Below are 18606 nucleotides of genomic sequence, written 5' to 3'. Positions count from 1 at the left end.
GGGAGCAAAAAAACCTTTATTGAACACTTACTTGAGTGTGATATGATCCTTTGTGAAGACAGAGCCTCCGAGCTCTTCCACCTAAGTAGGGAAGAGTGACCTTGATACTCAAAAAATCCATAACTTTAATGTTTTATGGAATCTTTTCTCTTTAAAAGAGACGTGGATTTTATATTATATTCCATAATACAGTAATGTTTGTTATAATATAAAAACTCTGAGTGGAATTATATTCTGGTTTAAAAACTATTCTTATCCCTACATTAGAAATGTGGAAATGGGGGCTTCCCTGATGGCGCAGTGGTTAAGAACCCGCCTGCCAATGCGGGGGACAGGGGTTCAATCCCTGCTCCAGGAAGATCCCACATGCCGCAGAGCAGCTAAGCCCATGAGCCACAACTACTGAGTCTGCACTCTAGAGCCTGCAGACCACAACTGCTGAGCCCATGTGCTGCAACTACTGAAGCCGGCATGCCTAGAGCCCGTGCTCCACATCAAGAGAAGCCACCACCGCAATGAGAAGCCCGTGCGTGGCAACAAAGAGTAGCCCCCGCTCGCTGCAACTAGAGAAAACCTGCATGCAGCAACGAAGACCCAATGCAGCCAAAAGTAAATAAATTTAAAAAAAAAAAAAAGAAATGTGGAAATGAGAGAGAGTTTAAACAATTCATCCAAGGGCTATAAACTTGTGAGTATACAGGCTAGGATTTGTGCTCATGTCTGTCCTTTGCTCTTATCCATGGCACAGACCTGGGGCCTCTTATTCTGGTCCTGGTGGTCATTTCACCTATCTCTGTGCTCCATAAGCCTTATTCAAAAGCAGAATGAGACTCAGGTCTGCTGGTATGTCACTGCATGACCTGGCCAAATCCTATCAACCACTAGGCCTCAAGATACCCTTTCTAAGGACCCTAAGAAGATATTTCCCTCAGACCTCAAGTTAGGAACAGTGGAGATTCTGTAATTCAACTGTTTTATTTGGGGTTTTTGTTTTTTCCTTAGGACACTGGGTATATTGTAACCGAGTTTTCCACTGTGCCTAAGTTGTTGAAAAGCTGAGAGCCAAATCTGTACCCTACTTCTAGCAAATGAGAAGAGTATCTCAGAATATGAATTCTGAGTTATGACCTTGTACCTAGCATCTAATTTCTCCTTATTTTTCTTTTTCTCCATGTCTTTAATTACATGTGCTTTAATTTTATTGCATTCTTTTAAGCATCTTCAAATTTTTTTGGAATTAGTGTTATATATTGAATAACCAAATATGTAAAGAAACGAACAGAAAATAGTGTTTCAAGGAGATAACCTGATAGTCTTAAGAACCAGATGTCAAACATGAACAGACTCATTAGCTCCTAGAGACAGAGGACAGCAGGACCTATGGCCAACCCAGATTCCTGTGCTCTTCTTTTTAAAGTTGGCTTCACTTTCTCAGTGAGAAGTAAATTGGTTCCTGTCCTTTAGGGGCCATTTCAATTACCACCTCTTGAAGGAAGTCCTCTTGGTAACTCCTCAGTTAAAACCAGTTGAATCAAATAGAAATAATGGTATTAAAACTCAAAACAAATTCTTAACTAAGTTCCTTCCCTGCCTCCATACCCTTACCCCACTCTCTTGCTTTCCTCAACAGTTTTTTGTTCTCTGAGCATCTGTGCTCTTTTAGGCATGGATGGGATATAAACATCCCTTTTTTTCCGCTCTGTTGAAGGAGGCACATAAGCAAATAGTGCAGAACACTGTGGCAGGTGACTGAGCAGCTCCCTTCCCCTCTGTGGGCTCGGTTTGCTTTTCGTTGAAATAAAGCAGTTGGGCCAAATGACCTGCAAACCCCTTGCTCTGACATTCCAGGAGGCTATGTCGTGGGATAGCCTCACTCATGCTGGGTCGTGGTGATCTTGAGGATGAAGGGTAATCGCAGCTTTGAAGTATAAACTGAAGACCTAAAAGACATATCTTTTTTTTTTTTTTTTTGCGGTACATGGGCCTCTCACTGCTGTGGCCTCTCCCGTTGTGGAGCACAGGCTCCGGACACGCAGGCTCAGCGGCCATGACTCAGGGGCCCAGCCGCTCCATGGCGTGTGGGATCTTCCCGGACCGGGGCACAAACCCGTATCCCCTGCATCGGCAGGCGGACTCTCAACCACTGTGCCACCAGGGAAGCCCTAAAAGGCATATCTTTTAAACTCTAAAATTTGATTTCACAAAAGAAAAGTTGTGACTTAAAACATATAAAAAAGGAGAATTTATAACCATATAACTTTGTCGGATGGTAAGCCAAAATATCACATCTGTAACAAACTTCCTGTGGTCCTATCTGGGATCAGGTACAGAAGAATACCCAATATAGAAAATATTCATCTGTCACCTTGGAGGAGAAGGCGGGGGGGGAGGAGATGGAGAGAGGGGAGGTACAGGTGGGAAGAAAAAAGAGACTCATATGTAAATACCTAACTGTAATGTGAGACATGATGAAATCAATGCTCAGAGGCTTTGGGGCCCATGGGTGTACTGGGTAGGCATCTGTCAGCCATGCATGCATCCTCTCCAGCCTTGAGCTTCACCGTCACTTTAGATGCCACGTCTGTTCTTGCAGGTTCCCACATGGCCTCATACTGCTGGAGCAGAGGGTGGGGAAGAAGCAATCTGTCCTGGCATGGACTCTTCTGACTCATGACTGGAACAACCTTCCTCTCACTGTTTCCTCCAGAGCTGGGCAGGGTGAAGTCTTCCAGCACAAGCCCCCGTCTGAGTCTCTGGGGTTTTAGCATGGGAGGTGTGTCATTTCTCTCCAGCAGGAGTAAGGGTTTCAGCTGTTTATCCAGCCCTCTTCAAAAACCTGATCTAGCCTTCCACATTTAATTTTTTAATACATATTTAGACAGAGTCCACTCTGCCAGGAAAACTAAACTGTCCTTTCTGCCATGGAGCTTAGCATATAATGAGAATGACATTAATCAAATATAAATACGGATAAATATAGAATTTCAAATTGTGAACGCTATGAAGGAAAAATACAAAACATCACGCTTAAGTCATAGCCCCTCCCACTCCCCTGTGAAACCTGGGGATCACCAAGAACGTTTCTCATAACTCAATACTCTCACAGCTACCTGGGCACAGGCATCAGAGGCCAACAGTATGGGTTTGAATCTAGGTTCTTCCATTAGCAGCTGTGACCTTGAGCACATAACCTAACCTCTTGAACTTCAGCTTCTTCATTTGTGAAAACGGGTAACAATGCTGGCCTCAGAAGGCTGTGAGGATTGGCACAGAGTAAGTGCTCAGCAAATGCAGCTGCTACAGCCTCTGCTACCATTAATCCTGCTTCCAAAATGTCTCTGCAGTTTCATATGCTCCTCTCCATTGCCACTGGCCCTGCTTTTGTGCAGACTGCCAGAGGTGAACCCAAATGCTCCTTAAGCTGCCCTGGGGATGAAAGCCACTTGGGTGCCTGGCTTTTCCAATAACAGGAAGCTAACAGGAGCAGAGACTCCTCGGTGAAGTACATTGATGCAATCTCGCCTGTGCAGCCCTAGCTTTTGTCTGCTGCCCCACTCTGCTTCCCAGTGGATTTAACCCCTAGTCATGAGATTCTAGTTCAGCCTTGAGCGATGTTCACTCTCTCCCCGAGTAAAAGGCTAATGCATTTTTTTATTATCCTGATGGGAGTAGGTGCCCAAGAGGGCAGCTAAGCCTCAGCCCTTGGTCAGGTTCCCCTGGAAGGTGGTGGAGTTGGTGGATGCGTAGGGGAGGCGTCCAGGCATCAGCCATCGGCCCGGGTGGGGCTTGAGGAATACGTTGAACCCTGGTCATGTACCTTTCCCCATGTTTGTCTTTGGAGCACTTACCGTAACTGAAATTAATGCATACTGTGTGATGATTTGCTTACTATGTCTTCTCCACTCCACTACTAGCTAACTCTTTGAAAACAGGGGCTGTGTCTTTCTCGTTCTCCTCAGCAATATGCCTGGAACAGAGTAGATGCTTCATGGTTATTTGTTGGATTAATGAGTGAACAAGTGAAGAGGCAGAGAGTGAAGTTCCAGGGCTATCTGCAGAAGCCGTGCCGCACGTCACTTGTTCGGCATATGAGGAGAAGTAGAAAGAGGGCCATGTCAAAGGCAGAAGGCAGGGTCAGGGACAGGTAAGGTGATGGCATACAGAATGGTCAGGTAAACAGAAGACCGGCGTCCCGCTTCAGTGGGGTGTGGGCATGAACTCAGTGCTTGAGACAGCGTTTTTCAGACTTTCATAATCCCTGCTCCCTTTCCTCACAGAGGCGACTGGCTTTCCCCACACCTTCCTCCTGCCACATCTTCTACGTGTGACACTGACCAAGGTGATTAGACCCACCTTTATTATCTGAAGTTTGGTTCCGAAAATAATAGGTAACTTTTTGTTTGTTCTCCAAACATGAGGTTATGTGAAAATATAAAAACTGCTTTTTCAAATAACACATAGAATTTGTGGATATTTCTCATCCCTTGTTGACAATGGGGATCATTAAATTATTCTAAGAAAGGATCAAATTTAATTTTAGAGTGATCAGTCCTGCAGCCAGTAAGCAGGCTAGACTGGAGTAAGAACGATCAGAAGTAGTGAGTTTAGGGAGAGGTCAGCACCACATAAGATGTTTTCTAGGGAGCAGGCTCTGCTTGGGGTAGGGCAGGGAGGGAGCCTGAGATCCCTAGATGCCTAGAAAATGACTATGGCTGGGTGAGGGGTGGGGGGTGGGAACTGAACAGGAAGGGGGTTGCAGGGAAAAGAGGGTCTGAGCCATGAAGCCAAATGTATGCCTATGCCCGTGACCTCCCTTTCTAGAGGGTGTGGATCCCCAGGTCCTCCCCATTATGGCTGGCTTCTGGAGTGACAGGAAAATGCACAGGGATTACTGGTCCTCTTATTTAAATTATCTCCAGTCTGTGACATGAAAGACTGATTTTTCCCCTAATAGCTATCCTGCACGAAACAGAAAAAAGCAAAACAGAACACATAATCAGTGACTGTTCTTTTCTACCACATAGAACCTCACACATCAAACCAGTCCCTGAGCTCCTGGAACACCACGTCCCTTTCTCATTCCGAGAAGTAATTGCAATGCAGTTTGTGATGAAAATGAAAAGTCCGTTTTTAACTGTAGCTTCATAATTACTCATCCAGATGAAGATGGCCAAATTCTCAGTGGTCTAATCCCTAGGTCACCAAGACAGAATCAGAGAGGGTTTTGAGAAAAATTATGGTGTGTGTCTTTTGAGAGAGAAGGGGATAAAACTAAAGACCTTTTCTGATGATCGATTCAGCAGGAACTTCTCTAGTTATCATCCTGGTAACCAGTGATCGGCAAATCTTTGTTATCATCTGTTGGTCAGGCACTGGGCTAGTCCCTGAGAGGAGTGAAGTAATAATGGCACAGCCCTTGCCCTCAGGGAGATCACACAGCCAGTGGAGAGGATGGAGGAGTAAATAGGCCAGGGAGATGCAGTGTGATGCTGCTCTGATAGGGAAGGTCAGAGGGATAAGGGCAAGATCCAGTCCAGCCTTGGCAAGTCAAGAAAGCCTTCACAGAAGAGGTGGCATGAGAGTGGAGAGCTGAATAACAAGTAGGAATTAGCCAGGTAAATCTGGTTGGGTTGTTGTTCTAAGAGGGAACAACACGTGCAAAGACCTTGAGGTGAGAGCACAGCAAAATTTGGGGAACTGGAAGTGGCTCATCATGGTTGGAGCTCAGAGTCTGAAGGAACAGGAGAAAAGAGGCAGGAGCTGGGTCACAGAAGTCCTCCAACAGCAGCTAAATGGTTAAACTTTATTCTGTAGGAGGCCTGGTGAGTTTTAAGATGTGATTCTAGAAAGTTCACTCCAGCTGCAGCAGCAATTTGCAAGACACGAAGCAGGGAGACCAGTTAAGGTGCTGTTGTAAAAGGCTAGGTACCAGATGGTGAGAAGCCCAAAGTCTCAGCCTGAGGTGGGGCACAGCTGGAGAGGCACTCAGAAATCCTAGCTTCCGACCAGTGTGCTTCCCATTCTACCTATTGACACCTCCCACCCACCCCCCCAACCCCCTCACCTGTGAATGATTCTTCTTCTTTCTCTCAGCTTCTCTTTCCTGTTAGGCCCCTGGAGGTTGGTCTACACTCTTTTTACGAATGGGATACCTAATTGCCAACTAGCTTAAGTAACATGCCTAGGATAACAACAGCTCAAAGATGGTAGAGTCAGGATTCATACGTTTGTCTGTCTGATTTTGATTTTGGAGCTCTTTCCACAAAATACTTTGTGTAACTGCAGGGAGAAGGACTTCAAACATGAAGAAAAGAGTATCTTGCAGGTTGGATATTGCCTGGAAGAGTCTCCCTAGATTCAGAGGACTTTGTTTACATCTCTAGGCTGCAGTAGCTGGGCTTTTCAAACTGCCTCCTGTGACAAAATAACCAAGTAGTTCTCTCTTGATGTCTTACTAACACCACCTTCCCTGAAAAAGGACTAGAAACAAAATCATAGCAACAAGAGTTGTCACATAACAATAAATGTATGTGACTTACATTCTTATACTTTAAAGACTCAGCCTGAGACCAAAAAAAAAAAAAATAACATAATGCTGTACAAGATTAAAGCATGCTTCATTTATTATATATAAATATGACCTTGTTAAATAAACACAAGCAAGAAAGATGACAAAAAAAAAAAAAACCACCAAAACAATGCTAACTGTGCTTCTCTTTCAGTGGTGGGATTTCATTTATTTTTACTTTCTGTATTTTCTGGAAATTTGGAAAATGACAAAAATAAGCATGTGTTACTTTCATTACAAAAATTTTAAAGATAGATTCTTTAATGTTGGACAACAATAGTTTTCATTGAGAATAATTGAAATCACAAAAGATCCAAAATTCCTAGATGAGGTTTCTAACCGACCCACCTTTCAGTACTTTTACCCTTGGGGCTGTCAACTGTGACCAGAGGTGAAGTGTATTAACAAAATAGCTTCCACTGATGAACAGAGGAATATGGATGACTCTTGGAACAAGGATGCTGATAGACAGTTCCTTAAGCATCCACTACAGATGCTTCTGCCATCCTTGGTTGGCATCAAATTCAGAGATTACTCCTGTTGGCCTTGGAACCTCCAGCCCCCATGACCTTTATGGAGTCATGACTCTGCATCAACCACACATTGGTTAAACACAGAAATGGGTTTCCTCTGAGTGTTTATGAGGCCCCACTCTTACCAGGGAAAGCTGGATGCAGAGTCAGACACAGCCAGGAGTCCACACATTACCTCCTAACTGACCCAACCCTGGCATACCCACACTCCGCCAGGAATCCATGGAATGCCATACAGGCACTCTTGGACACATTGCCCTCTGTGTAGGTTTAGAATTCCTTTATCTGAGGAGAAATGTTCCCCCCACTCCTCAACACACACACACACGCACACACACACACACACACACGGTACCACTACCACACGTGTGAAGGGCCTGCCTTCCTGAGACTGTAGCTTATGGTTAGCTAATGGTTCAGCTGCTCAGACCTCAGCCAGCAGGCCCTGTCAGCCTACCAAACCTGCTGCCTAGCTAGCTACCTTCATTTCCTCCAACTAACATTGCATGTTCTACCATCCAGGCAGTTAGGTAATATATCATCTCCATGTAAAAGGCCCTTATGTCTCTCAGTTGGTAACTAATTTAAATAATCTGGTAATTCTTTATGTCCACCATGCTCCCTTCTTATATAACTAGTTTTCTATTATTGGTCAAATTCCACAAATCATGTGCCCTATTGTAATAAATGCCAAACAGTTTCCGCTGGTGATCCTAAATGATTATACCAGGCACACCGTTTAGGAATGAAAATTTTCTCTTTCGTTTATTCCTTTTATTTCTTAAGGACTTTGAGTGAATGATTTGGATATTTTAGTATCTTAGGTTCAAACTGTTGTGATTCTTTTTTTTTTTAATATCTTTATTGGAGTATAATTGCTTTACAATGGTGTGTTAGTTTCTGCTGTATAATAAAGTGCATCAACTATATGTATACATATATTCCCATATCCCCTCCCTCTTGCATCTCCCTCCCACCCTCACTACTGCACAGTGATTCTTGAATGTCCACTTTTGTTTTTATTTGCATATAGAACATGCAGATTTTGTAATCCTATCTTAAGAGCTACAGGTTAAAACACTAGTCTACACTTATCTGCTTGGGCCACTAGGTGGTGTACACATATGTCTGTGAACTGTAGGTTAAAGGGATTTGTCACCAAGTTAGATTTAATTCATCACCACAGGAGTGGTACAGACAGTAGGAGCTGTAGGAGTCCAGGAGAGAGCTCTGGTACCAATAATTCTATGAAAAGGGGCAAGGCAGGTTTTATAAAGCAAGGGTCACATGGTCTATAATAATAACAAAACATCAATACAAAGTGCCTGGTGATCCTATGGGTGGGAGTAAAGGAAGGAAGGTCTCCAGAGGAGGTGGATAGATAATATTGCTGCTGAGATGGCAGGAGCAAAATCATAAAGGCAGGAATCCCCAAAGCCGTGACAGGGGGGAAGTCCTGTCGAGGAAGGGGCATGCTTACTTTCCATGCTGATGAATTCCTACCTAACAGGGTTGTTGCAGAGGGAATAATGGAATAGTTGAATCATTTGAGCTAGATGGCATCAAGCATTCCTTTCAGCCTTTGTGCTGGGCAATGGCAATAGAGAGAGGAAATGGCATAGTCTTATCCTCAAGTAAAGACCACATGAGAGAAACAGAAGGAAACAGATCATTAAGACAGAGCATGATACAAAAGTTAGGTTTTACAAGATGCATTGGAAGAACAAAGTGTGAAATATTCTGTTCTGAGGAAAGGAGAGAAGGGGGTTAGGTCTGGGAGCTGAGGTGCAGAGCAGACCTCATGGACGTCTTGAGATGTGAGGAGGCAGCTCCGTGAAGATCTCAGGAGATTAGTTAGAGAGAACAGCGTGAGCAAAGGCATGGGGATTTGAAAGGATAATGTGCATTCCAGGAATGGTTCAGCTGAGTTTAGCGATGTTTACTGAGGGCTATTGTGTGCCATGGACTGAATAATAGATGTTCCAGGCCCTTAAGATGCCCCTCAGCTAGTGAGGAAGACACACAAGCACTGAAAATTGCTGTGTGAGAGGTTAGCTTAAAATTTCTTCTCTTAAATTCTCAGCTCTGTCATTTAGCCCCCAGGGTCCTGGCTACAGGCGTGCTCAGAGAACTCTACACCGGAAGGGGAGCCCACAAGCACAGTGTCTGGCTGTATTTGACTCAGAGTCACTGACAGTATTTCAGTCTCATTCTCTCATTTTAGAGGTATGAAGTTCAAGGCCGGAGACATAACAGTAAGTTATCCAAAACCACAGAGAGGAGCTAGGACACAAGGCCAGGTCTGTCCGTGTTCCTGTCAGGTTTTCTTCCCTTTTTTCTCTACTGGACCCTGGACACAGAATCACCATTTAGAGATAGATCTTAATGAGGAAATAGACACTTTTCAGATAAATGGACCTCCTTCACCAACGGCGATTGCCACAAAACCAAGCTTATGGAAAAGTAGAAGGACAGATTGTCTTCCTTCCTCATGTATGAGGGAAGGGCCTAGCCTCACAGGCTGGCCTTGGCAAAGGCAGTGTGAGCCAGTTGTCCCACTAGCCTGGTTCTGTGATTGGGAGAGCAGGCAGTCTGGCTCCAGCAGTCCTTCTAGCTTGCATATGTGGGTGTGTGTTTCATTTCAGCACGAGGATGTGTGCTCACAGTGGAGGTCAGTGACATCTTGGAGTTGCACTGTTGCTTGAAAATGTCAACTGGAATGAATTATGAGCTGGCAGTAAAACAGGGATGCGTGATTAAGACGGCTATGAAAGGCTACAGACCTGCTTTTAGGGCCCTGAAAAATCATTAGAGAGAGGGATAGAGAGAGAGAGAGATAGAGATAGAGAGATCTTAAAGAGGTTTTGACTGGGACAGATCAAATTTAAATGGAAGAGGAGGGGACCACAAGGGCCAGGAGATTTGAGACCAGGTCTTATAAGGAAAAGGTGAAGGAACTGGGAATATTTAACCAGGAGGGAAGATGACACAGATCTTCTTCAGACCTCCAAGCTTGTCATGGGCTGAAGCAGCTAGAAACAGGGATGATTTCATAAGGAAGCAGCTTTTAACCCTGCTCAAAGTAGAGCTATTTAGGGACACGGGTTCGATGGCTTGTCGGGGAACTAAAATCCCACATGCCGTGTGGCATGGCCAAAAAAAACAGAAAAAAAATTTTTAACTGACAAAACGTGAGTTCCCTGTCAGGCAAAAGGATAAAACAGAATCAGTTCATACAACTGGTGGGGACATTGCTGAGGGGATTCCTATACTGGTGGCAGGTCAGACTCAATGACCTTTGAGCTCTGGTACCAATAATTCTATGAAAAGGGGCAAGGCAGGTTTTATAAAGCTAGGGTCACATGGTCTATAATAATAACAAAACATCAATACAAAAATAGCTCTTTTTATTAAGCACCTATTAAGTACCAGGCATCACGCTAAGTGATTTATTGTGCATGATCGTATATTGGACTCTCAAGCCAAGATTAGAACTGACTGAATTCTAATCCTGGCTCTCTCGTTCGATGAAGATGTGGTCTTAGGCAGATAATTTCTCCTGTCTGAACCCCATGTCCCTCTGTTGTACATTACCAACCCTGTAGGATTGCCAAGAGTGTAAGAAGAAATGACACATCAAAGCGCCTGGTACTGTGCCTGGCCTATATTCAGTACTCAAAAAATGTCGCTGCCTTCTCCTTTCTGCTTAAGCAGAATTTCAGGAAGCCATTCTAGGGGAGAGGCAAGATAAAGAGGGAAATGTAGGTGGGGTGAAATACGGCAAAGGACCCGCTGGATGAAGTACCAGATAATCAGAAGCTCCTGCAATGTGTATCCTTGAAGCAGTGGTTCTCAAAGTGAAGTTTGTTAGGACCCCTTTTTAAGAAAGAAAAACTACATATTAATGGAAATTGCTATTAATAGAAAATCAAGTGTAGGAAAGAGACAGAGGTTGACTGAGGTTTGAGGAATCCTGACTTGTCTTTAAGAGAGTTGCTTACCACTGCCCCATCCTCAGCCTACGATACCCTCTTCTCCACCCTCAGGTTCCCATGACATCCATTTCAGGACTAGGCTTCTCCATAAGTATGGTGTGACAGGGGGCGAGCCAACTGAGATATTGACCACCTCAGCCCTTGGGGCCAAGGCTAGTTGCCTCCAAACTTCATCTATCTGGGCTAGTGTACCTGACAAATATTATTTTCTTTGAATGTTGTATGGTACAGAGAGATGAGGATTCAGTTAGAAAAGTAATGGTTTGTTCATCAGTAATTGAAACTGTCATAGCATTGTTGAGCAGATTTAATAAATAAACCAGCCCCCAGGAGTATCTTGGTTAGAAAGGAGTATCAGGAGGGTGACAGTGACTTAAGGACCCAAGGCAAAGAGGGTTGCCAGGATATCAGACACTTAACCAGGACAGCCAGTGTGACCAAAGAGAAATCTGAGGCTGCCTGGTACAGAGGAGGAGCCATGGCTGGGAGTCTGGAAAGGGACTTTCTTTGTGGCTATAGGTAAGCCACATTCCTCTCAGGACTTCATTTTCCCGAAGTATAAGATAGGTCTGACTGGAAGGTCTCTAAGGCCCTTTCAGCTCTGACCAGAAAGGCTATGCATTCCCCCTTGTCTCTAGGGTGCAAGGCCTCCCTGCAGGACTGTGAGACCACGTCCTCCGCAATACAGCCTGCTGTGCGTGTCTGAACATCCCCTTTGCACGTTCACCCTGACCTGCTAAGCAACGAGTTTGGCTCTGGCTTGAATCAGCGCTCTCACAATGTGTTTTCTTTTGCAGCAACAGCGGCACCTAGACCTCCTGACGATAACCAGCCCTGGTGAGTAGGTGTGGCCATTCTGCTTGGGCTTTTCCCTTATTTCCCAAAGTGATGCCTCGTTGTCTATCCAAATGCAATTCCTGCCCTCCTCCTTTGGCTTCCTGAATGAACAGCAGAGTTCTTGTGTCATGAATGATCCTTCTCCCCCATCCTCTACCCCACAGGCGGTTTCTTTTCTCTTCCCCAGCTCTGTGCCGCCTTGTCTTGACTCTGCAGATGGCAGGGTTGGTACTATGATGTTGCTGCCTATTCCAGGGCCAGGTTCTCCCCAGATCACTCAGTGGGTCCAGGTGTCAAGGAAGTGCCCTGGTCTCCTGAGAAATAAGCTTGAAGATCATGGGGAATGGGGAAACTGCTTGGTAGATGGCATGGAATGAAGGGAGGACAGTTAATGAGGAAAGGCCCGTCTGGGGAAGTGACCAGGTTTGGTCTCCTGTGACTCTTGTCACTCACCTTTAGGAAGGACAAGTCCCACAACAAAGCTATGGCCCTGGGATTTAAAGCTCCTTTCCTTCCCCTCGGTCTGGCATATAGCCCAGAGAAAAGTTGAGCAGTTTAGTTTTACCAGAAGGTATTTTATTTCAGTTTGGGAACTTGAGGCAAAACTGGCCAACAAGAGATGCTGTTCTCTCTTGGAATCCAAGGAGATGATGGTGCCAGCAGTGAGCATTCAAGAGTGGGTGTGGTGGTCCATCTTCATTCATTGGTGATGTTCTAAATATTTAATGGCCCCGGTGGCCCTCTACTGTGCTGGGCATTGACACTTTGTTTACCGGACTGTGGGGAGATGGCATCCTGAGGAAGGGACTGGTGTGGGGGGGTGGTCACATGGCAGGGTTGGGGAGCTCTAGGAGTGGCTAATTACCAATAAATATGGAGGTATTTCAGTATTTTAGTAACCAATATAGCTGTGCCACGTCATCCTGCCTACCACCCAGCCTGTTGCTGTGTCCAGGGCCAATTGGCTCACAAGGAGATTGAGAAATTGTCCTCTGCAGGCACTATCTTAGCCCAAAGGCTGGTTATCTGTCTATGTAACTGGGATATAAGACAATGACTGCAAATGGAATTTGCATCCACCCAGTTCAGGTGGCCTTACTACCTTTCCACCTGATAGATCTCTTTGAACTTGGGACTTCAGAAGAACAAAGATGAACTGGTTTGAAAACGTTCGGTCTAACCCATAGAATGAACTGTGTTTAACAAGTATCTAATTAACATATATAGAAATTCCAAATCATGGGCTAATAATATTAGAATGGCTCAGTTGTGTGACCTACCAATCCCTTCCCACTAAGGTGTTGGTAAGTGATTATCTTTGGCCCGTCCGTCCGGTTAGTTGCTTTCCTTCATGATTGTTTTCCGTTCTGCTCCACAAATGCTGACCCAGATTGCCTGCTTTCACATCCCAGTCTCATCTGGTCACACCCTGATATGATGCCAACATGTGAATTGGAGAGGTTTCTTGATCCGTCTTCAGTTGCTTCAGAAGGAGACTTTTAGACTCTGTTAACTGCATTTCTTTTGCAGCAACTCTTTCCGTTCCTAATTGCTACTGCACAAATTCAAGCAGAATAGTTGTGACTCTCAGTGCACTCTTTTTGGGCAAACTGTTAAGCACTGCCAGAGTTTGGAATGGTTTATAATTTTCCCTACTCTTAGATGAGAAAAGACTATTTTCTGGGTCAAAGCTTCTCAAAAGTCATGTTGCGTCACACGAGTATACAGTACTGCAAGTAGGCTACATTTGTGTGATATTGTAAGATATACACTCGTGATATATTGATCCACTCATCTCTCAGGGGTACAGATAGGTCCCAGGATAACTGAGCTGCCAAGGTGGTAGCCTCTACTCCAGTGTACCAAGTGTTATCCATGTGTGTCATGACTTGGAAAGGTTAGGAAAGACCATTAGGCTGTGTATTACCTGGACAACTCTAGTCCATGTCAGAATCACTTCCCTCTACTGTCAATAACTGTCTCTCACTTTCAAAGTCATCTCCATTCCCCACCTCACCAGAAGCTGCTACAGCTAGCAAGGGGCATGCTACCTCTCTGGGGATGCCAGTGGGAGGTACCAGCTTGTTTGCACTCGTCACCAGACCATCCTCAACACAGAACTGCAGTCTGATTCTGCCACTCCTCATCAGCTAGGAGCCTTCAGAAATGCTGGCTGGGAATTTGGAAGCCTTAAAAACCTGTGTTATCTTCTTTAAACTCTTATTTTGTTCATCGTGAATAATTTTGAATTCACAGAAAAGAGTAGAGATAAAATGAGGAGTCATTTATTGCCCCCCTCACCACCAAACAGCTTGGCTTTATCATATCAACATAGTGCCATATGTGCTACAGAGGCCCCTATTAAAAAAATTATAGATCTAGTTGAGACTTTTCTGTACCCCTAGCTGATTGCATCTCTCTCCCTTCACTCTATAGGTAATCACTGTCATAAATTCAATGATTTTCTATATCTATATATCCAAAAATGTGACTGGTATAACTGGTATTGTTTTACAAATTCCTATAAGTGATGTCACACTATAAATGTCATACTGAACTTTTCCCTTACTTATTATACTGTAGAGATTAATTCCTGTGAATACATGTAGCTCTGGTTCAATCATTTTAACTGCTATGATTACATAGCAATTATGATTACACCACAATTTCTTTTTCCATTTTATTGATCATAATTTAGGTTATTTCCAGTTTTTTTGCAATTTTAAATAATACTACTTGGAGCATTTTGTGCATAAGTATGAGAATTTATCTAGAACATATAACTAGGAGAGGAATTACTGATTGCATGCATCTTCAAATTTACTGTATAATGGCCAGTTGTTTTCTAAAGTAGTTGAACAAATTGATACTTCAAAGTATAAGAACAGCAAAGTATAATAGTTTCCATTTCTCTGAATCCTCCACACTTGGAATCATCAGACATAAATTTTTACCAGTCATCATGATAAATGTAAAATGTTATCCCATTGTTTTTATAATATGTGTTTCCCTGATTACTGGTGGGGTTTAATATCTTTTCGTATGTTTATTGGCCACTTTGCTTTCTTCTGTGAACTGACTTTTCATATCATTTTTCAATTTTCTCTTGGGTTGTTTCTTTTTATTGACTTTTAATTCTTTGTTATTCTGCATGTTGATACTTTGTCACTTAACATGCATTGCAAATATCTTACCCCAGATGGTGGCTTGTGTTTTTTGATTTATGATGTATTTTGATTTATGGAAGGGTTTTTTTTTATTTTAATGTAGTTGAATGTATGAATATTGCTTTATGAACTTTGCTTTTATGACTTATTTAAGAAATCCTTCCCTACCTGAATATCATATTCTCCTGTATTCTAAAAATTGCCAAGTTTTACACCACACTTGGGTATTTATCTCATTTAGGACTGATCATTGTGTATGATATGAGCTGGGGATTTAATTTGTTGTTTACATGTGGATAACCCATTATCTCAGTGTCATTCAACAACTAGTTCATTCTTTCTTCCACTTATTAGCAACTACACATGATGATGATGATGATGAAGAGCCAATTGACTTTTCCTACACAGCTTATAAATTTTTGTGTTCTCCTGTTTATTGCATCTCAAGATTTTCCTGTTACCTTATTAAAGTAGACCCCTTAATAACTGTTTTAGTGAGAGTCCATGAGAAACGATCTTAATCTATATATGTTCTTATTTTGACTTATCTTTGGGATGATAGTTTGGCAAGGTATAAATTCTAGCTTGAGGAGGACTTCCCTTCATTCTTTGAACTTTTTTTTTTCATTTTTTTCTGACATCCACAGTTGCTAATAAGAAGTCTGCCATTATTTGTTTATGGTAATTTATCTTTTCTTGGGTAGGTTTAAAGACTTTCCTTTTGATCTTCATGCTCTGCTTTTGCACTTTAATGTGTCTGGATGTGAATTTATTTCTGTTTACCCTGCTTGGTACTCTGAGTAGTCTTTCTACCTGAGAGTCTATGTCTGTCTTTATTTTTTTTTGTTTTTTTGTTTTTGTGTGTGTGTGTGGTACACGGGCCTCTCACTGTTGTGGCCTCTCCCGTTGCGGAACACAGGCTCCGGACGCACAGGCTCAGCGGCCATGGCTCACGGGCCCAGCCGCTCCACGGCACGTGGGATCTTCCCGGACTGGGGCACGAACCCGTGTCCCCTGTATCAGCAGGCGGACTCTCAACCACTGTGCCACCAGGGAAGCCCCTATGTCTTTAATTCTGAGAAATTATTGGCAAATTATCCCTTCAAAGATTGCCTTTTCTTCATTCCTTTGATTCTCTTCTTCAATAATTTCTATTAGATGAATGTTGGAGTCTCTCAAGTGGCCCTCCATGATTTTTTACTAATTTTTCATAATTTTTAGCATTTTATTTTACTGCACTGATTCTGAGTTCCCCACAAATAACTTGAATTCATAAATTCACTTTTTGACCATATCTAGTCTGGATTATTTTCCTGTCTTTTTCAATATTTCAGTGATTATTTTTAATTTCCAAGATTTCTAATTTTGTGCATATCCACCTGCTCTTGTTTTATTTCTGCCTGTTCTGTTTCATAATTTCTTATTCTGTTTTAACATTTTCATTTGTTTCTTCGAACATCTTCAATATGCTTATTTTAAAATCTTTGTTCTATAAAATAAGTTTCATCTGGAGTGAATTCAAGTTATAACTGTTGATTTTATTTAGTATCATTTTTAGCATTTAATTTCTTCATGTGTTTTGAAATTTTACTTTGTAATATCACTTTGAGAAGGAAGTTTTCTGTTACTCTCTCTCCCCAGCCCTGACCACCACCACCACCCCTCCCCCCCACCCATGCAAACTCCCACTATGCTCACATATCCCTATATGGTGGATTTTGCAGTTGACTCTACCCGTATTTTCAGTATAGGACCTGGTAAATATTGGGGATATGGAGAACTGGTGACAAAAAGTCAGCAGGATAGTATAACTTTGCTTCTGTTTCTTTTGTCTATATTCCTTGCCTCTCTAGGCCTACAGCACACAGGAGCTGTCTGTGTGCTGTAGGCCTAGAGAGGCAAGGAATATAGACAAAGGAAACAGAAGCAAAGTTTCTGCAGCAGCCTTTTTTTTTCCTAGGCTTCTTTCATAACAGGGGAGCCCCACCCTAGATCCTTGTTCTAAGCAGAAGACCTTTTCTCTGATCCTCATCTCCTATAGAGCATTTTAGGAGGCTCATAGGAGTCCAACTTTCAGCTGCTACTGCCTGCTGCTATATCCAGATCTCAACAAACAAGTAGCCTCAGGAGCATGTATCCTTTTGCATTTCTGTACTTTTCAGCTTCATGGAGATATGTCTCTTGCAGTGGAGCCCAACTACATATTTTCATTTCTTTTTTTCATATATTATTCAATATTACTATTTGATGGGAATGAATGGGCTTATTGAAGCATGAACTTATTTAGTCATGTGGCCCAGAAGTCCAACTACAGTTTTTTTCTTACTTTTTGGAAAGTTTATTCTCCTATAACCTCTTCAGCAGAAGGGAGGCAGTATGAGGAAATATTTTTCTCCTATCCAAGTGAGACTTTTATCACCAGATTGATGAAAGAGACTGTTATTTTTTGGGACTTCCCTGGTGGTCCAGTGGGTAAGACTCCGCGCTCACAATGTAGGGGGCCCAGGTTTGATCCCTGGTTGGGGAACTAGATCCCGCGTGCATCCCTCAACTAAGAGTCTGCATGCCGTGGCTAAGAATCCGCATGCCACAACTAAGAAGTCTGCATGTCACAACTAAAGATCCCTCATACCACAATGAAGGTCCCTCATGCTGTGACTAAGACCCAGCGCAGCCAAAATAAATAATAAATAAATAAATGTTTTTAAAAAAGAGAGACAGTTACTTTTTGCATGTGTATATACAAACATATATGTAATTTAAAAAATAAAATTATAATGATCCTATATAAAATATATAGGAATATAATGTGAACATTTTTTTAATATTGTTAAACATTCTCAGAGGGACTTTTATATAGCTGAAAAGCATTCTATATTAAATTTATCTATTATTGTATATTAAATTGTCCCTGATGATTTAATTATAAATAATACCACAGTGAACATTCTTGTATAAAGATTTTTGTGTGCATCTTTAATTATTTCTTTAGGAAAAATTCCTAGAATGAGAATTACTAAGAAAAGTTATACATAGTTCACTAATCATGACAGACTAACTCACACCAAAGTAATAATGACATCAAAATTAGAGAGACTTAAAAAGTAAAGGTTTATTTGTTACATTTGGTACATGTCTCTCATGGATTGGAGTCGGTTCTGCTCTACTTCATCTTTACTCTGGCACCCAGGCTGACCAAGCATCCTTTATTTGGAACATTGCTCTGTGTCTTAGTTTGGGTTCCCTAAGAAGCAGAACTTGAGACAAAGATTTTCATGCAAGTAGTTTATTTGGGAGGTGATCCCAGAGACCTTGGCGGGAGGTAGGGAAGTGATACAAGAAAATGAAGAAAGCTAAGAAAGGTTCGTTATCAAGCAAGCTACCACTGACGGCAAGTGGAATTTAATCCTACAGGGAAACCCTGGAAGTCAGTGTGGAAAATAAACCTCAGAGTTATCCCTTAGGGGCAAAGGAGTGGGAGAGAGGGTGGGGGTGTTAATTCCCTG

General features: G+C 42.6%; 1 protein-coding gene across 1 annotated transcript in view; it reads left to right on the top strand.

Moving 5' to 3' along the window:
- The window catches only part of AGBL4 (AGBL carboxypeptidase 4), a 1259489-nt gene that overhangs the window by 908496 nt on the left and 332387 nt on the right, over positions 1-18606 (top strand). The window contains exon 5 of the mRNA XM_069540446.1: positions 11894-11933. Coding sequence (XP_069396547.1) covers positions 11894-11933 — 40 coding nt within the window. The remainder of the gene's footprint in view (positions 1-11893; positions 11934-18606) is intronic.

This window comes from Delphinus delphis, chromosome 1, assembly GCF_949987515.2.
Source record: "Delphinus delphis chromosome 1, mDelDel1.2, whole genome shotgun sequence".
NCBI classification, from domain to species: Eukaryota; Metazoa; Chordata; class Mammalia; order Artiodactyla; family Delphinidae; genus Delphinus; species Delphinus delphis.
The sequence above is the reverse complement of the archived record's forward strand: the minus strand, read 5'-3'. Positions and strand labels throughout refer to the sequence as shown.